This window comes from Phacochoerus africanus, chromosome 9 (assembly GCF_016906955.1).
Source record: "Phacochoerus africanus isolate WHEZ1 chromosome 9, ROS_Pafr_v1, whole genome shotgun sequence".
NCBI lineage: Eukaryota > Metazoa > Chordata > Mammalia > Artiodactyla > Suidae > Phacochoerus > Phacochoerus africanus.
This window is the reverse complement of record NC_062552.1, coordinates 23387136-23394463: the sequence shown is the minus strand read 5'-3', so window position 1 is coordinate 23394463 and position 7328 is coordinate 23387136. Positions and strand designations below refer to the sequence as shown.

Sequence of the window (7328 nt, the reverse complement as noted above, 5' to 3'; positions counted from 1 at the left end):
GGTATTGCTGTGAGATGTGGTGCAGATTGCAGACATGGCTTGGATCCCGTGTTGCTGTGGCTGTGGTGTAGGCTGGCAGTTGTAGTTCTGATTCGACCCCTGGCCTGGGAACTTCCATATGTCATGGGTATGGCCCTAAAAAGCAAAAAAAAAAAAAAAAAAAAAGATAGAAGCCTAATTGGACCAGTTAGCATTTTAGCAGAATATCCCAAAGTTGCTATGTTACTTCTACTGCAGCTTATCGTGAGGCACACAATATTTGGTTGTCCCATTTTTAGTGATGCTATTTATATTAATGGCTAGAGGATTCACATGGCATAAGTCTGTAGTATGCAGTTCTCAATCAGCCTTTCACCTGATGTTTTTAGCTTCATTGATGAAAGTTGATGATTAATGCCTAAATGACTTAATTCTTAGAACACATTTTCTTTTAATATTTTGAGTATATTTGTGGCTATTGTAAAATCTTTGTAGATTTCTACATCTGGGCCACATCAAGTCCAGTTTTTATTGACTTCCTTTTCTTTTGAATATTGATCAGATTTTCTCATGTATTTGTATGAATAATAATTTTTTGAATGACTACAGATCATTGTAGAAACTCTGGATCCTATTATTATCTTCTTTAGAAGAAGATTGATTTTTTGTTCTAGCAAACATTTCCTTTTTCTTTCTCTCCTTTTTTTTGGGGGAGGATCTTTTTATGGCTACATCCACAGCAAATGGAGGTTCCTGGGCTAGGGGTTGAATCAGAGCCACAGCTGCAGGCCTATGCCACAGTCACAGCAACATGGGATCTGAGCCACATCTGTGACCTACGCTGCAGCTTGAGCCAATGCAGGATCCTTAACAAACTGAACAAGGCCAGGGATTGAACCTGCATCCTCATGGATACAGTGTTGGGTTCTTAACTCATGGAGCCCCAGTAGGAACTCCTAGCAGACATTTCAACTCATGGAATATCATCTTGAACTTGAGTAGGGTTGGTTTTATGCCTTGGTAGTATGGATTTGTGGAAAGCCCAAGGTGTCTGTCACTCTCTTGTGTGACATGACTCAATTTCCAAAATCTCTCTTCCTAGTGGTTATAGTTAGGGCTTTGGCTTTAGTCTGTGTTCAGGCAGGTCCTAGAGCAGGCTTTATTCAAGGATGTGGTTTTTACTCTTAAGGCTTGAACTTTAAGAGTGCTTGGTTGTTAACAAGGGTGTTAATTAGGAGTTAATGAGATTTCACGTTAGTAGGGCCAGAAGAGTACACTTCATATTTCACTGGTGTTACATCATATTGCATCATATTATAATCTGTGAAAATAAGTATAGAAATAGAAAAACTAAATAAATAAATAGATTTTTGAAACATACTTTTCCATGGCCAAAAATTAAGGGAAAATAATATGCCATTGAAGTAGAAATGTATTGTTGAGATTTTTTTTTCAAGTTGCCTCAACTTTTAATAGTATTCTACAATAATCTTTGACAGTTTATCAAGTTGACTTATAAAACAGCTTTGGAATCAGCGTTCACAAAACTTTCTAGATAAACTATTGGTTTCTTTATCTCTGTTAATTAGTACTCACAACATTATTTGTTTTATTTACTTACCTTCCCCCTTGGAGAAAAAGAAATGAATTACTTAAAGACTATCTTTTAAGTCATACTTTTAACATTTACTTTTCCAGTTGAGTAACCATGGCTCTAAATTCAAATCTTTAAAATATAACAGCTAATAATTTTATTGCTCACATTATAATGTTAACTTACAGGAAAGTTAAACAGGACTGAGTACTATCTAACTACACAAGGTGTGGGTGACACAGGCAAATTTCTATATTTGATTTCATTCAAGAATACAAAGGAATAAATAAAAAATCAACTTTATCAACTGATATCTCTCACAAAAATTCAATATTAAGATTCCATGGATAGTGTATCAGTTGTTCCAGTTTCCCTACATTACCTAGGAATGCATTGTTAACACAGCTAGACTGGATTTTCCTATTTATTTTTTCTAAATCCAGTTTTGTCTGTTATATATATGGTAAATGATTTGAGAAGCAATGCAATTTCACATCACAACATTTTATTACCTGTTTATTTATGCTCAGAAGGGTTCTCTAGATCTCTTAAAGTTAAAGCCCATTTCTGAACACCCTCTTCAAGGCCCCTTTTACCTCTTTGTTCCTCAAAGTATAGATCAGTGGGTTTAGTACAGGAGTGACCACACTGTACATAATGGCAATGATCCAGTCCTGGTCCATGGAGCTACTTGAGGTAGGACGAATATACGTGAAAATAACAGGAGCATAGAGAAGAACAACTACCATGAAGTGGGAGGCACAAGTGGACAGTGCTTTATGAAGCATGCTGCAAGAATGGGTCTTGAAGGAAAGATGGATGATAATGTAGAAATAAGAGAGAAGTGTCAGAAAGAATGGACCCATGGCAATGGTCCCCGTGACAGTGTTGAGCAGCCACTGGTTAAGCTCAATGTTCCCACAGGCCAGCTTGAGTAAAGGCTTAATATCACAGAAGAAGTGATGGATATGGTTGGAACCACAGAAGTGTAAGTGAGAGGTCATTATGGAGTGCAGGAGGGCATGGAAAAAACCGATGATCCAGACAGTGACAGCCATTTGAGCACAGGCCTGAGGATTCATGATAAGAGTGTAACGAAGTGGTTTGCAGATAGCCACGAAGCGGTCAAAAGCCATCACGGCCAACAACAGGGCCTCTGTGCTGCCGAGGAAGTGGAAGAAGTGAAGCTGGCTTATGCATCCCCAGAAAGAAATTGCTTTGTGTGAGGAGAGGAAGTTCCCTAGCATCTTTGGCAGTGTCACTGTGGAGTAGCAGATATCTAGACAGGACAGGTTTCCCAGGAAGAAATACATAGGAGAATGGAGTCTTGGCTCAGAGATGACAACCATCAGGATGGCTCCGTTCCCAGCCACGATGACCAGGTAAATTGCGAGGAAAAGCACGAAGAGCAAAGGCTGCAGTTCTTGGATGTCTGTCACTCCGAGGAGAAGAAATTCAGTGACTGATGTTTGATTGGGCATCACTTAAAAGCAAAGACAGAAGAGTATATGGAATGCTATCTCTGCTGGAAATTAGAGTCCTCTGGCTGAGGATCTTCCCTCCTGAACAACAATATTTTGAGGGAGAGAATTCTGGTTATAAATAGTCCCAGCACAAAGGTTTTACAGGATGTGGACCGTTAGCTTATAAAATGCAAAGGTTATATGTTGGTTATGAACTGTTACTCACCTACTTTTTCTTTATTAGATTTACCATAGTATTTTTGTTTCTCCCAGGGATTCAGAGCCTGTTGCCATCCTACCATCTGATGCGACTGCGAACTTGTACCTTCTGATACAAGTTGCCTGTTCTTGTCCTAAGTCAGCACTAACAGAGGGTAAATTTTAACCCACTTCACTTCACCACTGTCTCTTGAAGGGTTTTTACTTAAGAAGAGAGAATTGGAGAAAAATAAGGGCTGTAAAGAAATCTGAATCGATATGCAGACATTGGTGTGCTTCCTAATAAGAGGGAATCATTCAAAATTTGGGAAATCCGTGAAAGGAGAAGAAAAAGATTTGATGTGACGAGAGCAAAAGACGTGAACTAGGGAACATACCTGTGGATCCCAGGGGATTCTAGGCTGTATCGCTAGAGAAAAATTTGAGAAACTATTTAGATTCTTTTCCACCTGTATAAAAGGCTGACTTCAAGGAATTCAGAGAATCTTTCTTGGATAGCAGTGTATATTTTGTATAGTGTTAAAATTTATTACTCCTGTTTAAGACATAAATGTTTGAGATACTTTTTTTTTGTTCACTGTCCCACAGCACAAAAGTGTATCAAAAATTCACTTGGGGGAAAAACCTTTTCCTAACATTGAAAGCAACTAGCAATCAGATTTCCTGTACAAAATGATTTATTTCACTCCAATGTGAATATTTAGAGATTACATATTTACTTTGGAGATTATCTAGAGGAATGGCAATAAAAATGTAGGCAGGAAAGAGATTTAATAATGTAGAAGCACAATGAGGAGTTCATCGTAAAATAGAGAACCAGCACTAAGTCCTGGGCATTTAACTTTAATGCTAGCAAGATGATGGAGAATATGAGTAACTTCCCAGCTTGTCTCCCGTTTCATCCTCATACCTGATTGAGTGGTCAACGTCACAGCTAAGGAATGTTTTCAGGTTTATGCTCATGAAAATTAAATAGTAGAAAACTCTTTGAAAAGTAGATAGTAGAAAACTCTTTGAAGTGATAGCTTGTATTGGGGTTGCAGCATAAGCTCTTCATCTTCCCCAGCCAATTCTTTCTGAAATTCTGCCTGTCTTTTATGAGCCACAGATCTCTCGACGTGCAAATCTTGAGAGAGCATGTCCCCTGGGTTTGAGAAGATTATTGTAAGAATAAACAAGATCCCTTCCTACATCTGCAATATAAGAGAATTTTCCATGGGGAACTCCTATCTTGTGTTCCTTTTTTTTTTCCTTCCATTTTTCTTATGTTTTTTTCCCCCTAATATGTTTCCTTCTTAGTTTCAGTACCATGGGCAGGACAGTTCTCATTAACCTTATGTTTTCTTAGTAAATTACCTTTCATATGGTATTATGTTGTATTTGTCTTTCTTTTTATGACTTACTTACCTACTTTTTATGACTTAGTATATCTGGAAAATAATATATGGCACAAAGGAACCTTTCCACAGAAAAGAAAATGTGGACTTGGAGAATAGACTTGTGGTTGCCAAGCGGGAAAGGGATGGAGTGGGAGGGACTGGGAGCTTGGGGAAATAGTTACAGAATGTTGCCTTCAGGTTGGATGAACAATGGGATCCTGCTGTGTAGCACTGGGAACTCTTGTCTAGTCACTTACGATGGAACATGTAATATGAGAAAAAAGAATGTATACATGTAACTGGGTCACCATGCTGTACAGTAGAATAAATACATATATAAAATGATAAAAAAATTACCTTTCATTTCCTGTGACAGGATTGAAAGGTTACACTTTCTCATCTTGGGAATGTCCCCAGAAAAACTCTTTGTAAAAGGGAAAGAAATTGGGCAAAGACAGTTAAGGAATGAGGGCCAATCACATACCATTGACCCATACAAAAAGATGTTTACTCTTCCACTCATTTATTAATGTGGTTCTATGGAAAACAAAAGAAGAGGGATAGGGAGAAGTTGTATTGCTTTTGTTCTTTCCAAATCTGACTCTTCACTGCTGGTGATAACACTAAATTGTTTTCTAAGTTTGGGATCCTAAAGCTCACATTTCTCTCCATGAGTATGAGGCTGGTCTCTCCAATGTGTATCTTCAGTTCTTGCCATATCCTTGAGGCAAATTATTTTATTTTATCTGCTTCATCCAAGGAATATATATATGCTATGTGATATCTATCTAAGCTTTCTTTTTTTTTTTTTTTGTCTTTTTGCTATTTCTTTGGGCCGCTCCCGCGGCATATGGAGGTTCCCAGGCTAGGGGTCTAATCGGAGCTGTAGCCACCGGCCTACGCCAGAGCCACAGCAACGCAGGATCCGAGCCGCGTCTGCAACCTACACCACAGCTCATGGCAACGCCGGATCGTTAACCCACTGAGCAAGGGCAGGGACCGAACCCGCAACCTCATGGTTCCTAGTCGGATTCGTTAACCACTGCGCCACAACGGGAACTCCTATCTAAGCTGTCTTTTTTTTTCATTTACATTGATTTTTATTTTTTCCATTATAGCTGGTTTACAGTGTTCTGTCAATTTTCTGCTATATAGCAAGGTGACCCAGTTACACGTACATGTATACATTCTTTTTTCTCACATTATCATGCTCCATCGTAAGTGATTAGACATCATTCCCAGTGCCATACAGCAGGATTTCATTGTTTATCCATTCCAAAGGCAATAGTTTGCGTCTAAGCTTTCTAATTAGGTATAAATGCCATGTACTTTGTCCATCTTTCTATTGAGGGTCATTCCTTTGGCTTTGCAAAAGTTCATTATATATCCATCCCATGAATAATTTCTTGTTACGGAATATGCTATGAATATAATACAAATAACAATTATTAGATGCTGATTTTGTAAATTATTGTCCTGGGTTCTTTAGATTTATTAGTTTATTACTTCTTTCAAGCACCCAGTGAATGAATTATTAAAATCATTCCTACTTTACCTCAATAAAAATGAGGCTCAGAGAATTTAAGTAAATTTTGCTCCTCCCTCCTAACTCTATTGAGGAACCATTGAAGAAAATAGTTGTATATATTCAACATGTACAATACACTAAATTGGGTGTATAGCCACATATTATCAATTATCGTCATGATTAAATTACCTTATCTTTCAAAAAATTGTGAAAATAGGATTCAAATTGAGCCTTTCTAGTTCTAGATATTACAGCAGTATTCTTCCAAAACCCACTTATCTCATCTACAGATTCCTCAGTTGTCTAGAGATCTATTATTTTGATGATGTCAGGATCAAAGATTTTCCTATTTCATGTTTTATATCTTTGAAGTCTTACTTTCAAATTATTTTGTTCCTCAATTCAAAATGACGTTGTCTTAAAAATGTTCTTTTATTACAAGGCATGCTTCATGGGCATGTCATCTGTGCGGTGGCACAAGACCCTTTGTTAACAGGGCCCCTAGCTTGATTTAATGCTTTGTTTTCAACATCTTGAAATTTTTTTTTTTGTCTTTTTGCTATTTCTTTGGGCCGCTCCCGCAGCATATGGAGGTTCCCAGGCTAGGGGTCGAATCGGAGCTGTAGCCATCAGCCTACGCCAGAGCCACAGTAACGCGAGATCCGAACCATGTCTGCAACCTACACCACAGCTCATGGCAACGCCGGATCGTTAACCCACTGAGCAAGGGCAGGGACCGAACCCGCAACCTCATGGTTCCTAGTCGGATTCGTTAACCACTGCGCCACGACGGGAACTCCAACATCTTGAAATTTTTAGTAATTTTTGAGTGAAGATACTGCATTTTTATTTTTGGCTGAGCCCAACAAATTATGTAACTCTTCTTGTTTATTGGAGTTAAATTTTATACTTGCTATTTAGAACTAGAGTTTTATATAGATTTCATATTTAAATGACCAGATTGGCTCTACTGGTCTCTGTGTAGAAAGACAAACTAGCAATTTTGTCTTCACGGAGTTTTGCATAGAATACGTACTCCATCCCTTGACTTTAGTCTATGTGTTTCCTAAAATGAGTCTCTCGTATGGACCTTATAGTTGGATCTTGGTTTTTAAAATCCATTAAGATGTTCTATAATAATTTAATCCATTTATATTTACAGGATT

General features: G+C 38.0%; 1 protein-coding gene across 1 annotated transcript; it reads right to left on the bottom strand.

The window, feature by feature from the left end:
• Positions 1–2127: 2127 nt before the first annotated feature.
• LOC125136459 (olfactory receptor 12D2-like) lies at positions 2128–3075 on the bottom strand. The gene has a single exon (XM_047797284.1). The coding sequence runs from the start codon at positions 3052–3054 to the stop codon at positions 2128–2130; it is 927 nt and encodes a 308-aa protein (XP_047653240.1). The 5' UTR covers positions 3055–3075.
• Positions 3076–7328: the final 4253 nt, after the last annotated feature.

Coding starts and splice junctions, on each gene's coding strand:
- LOC125136459 (XM_047797284.1), bottom strand. CDS start 3,054: ATGCCCAATCAAACATCAGTCACTGAATTTCTTCTCCTCGGAGTGACA.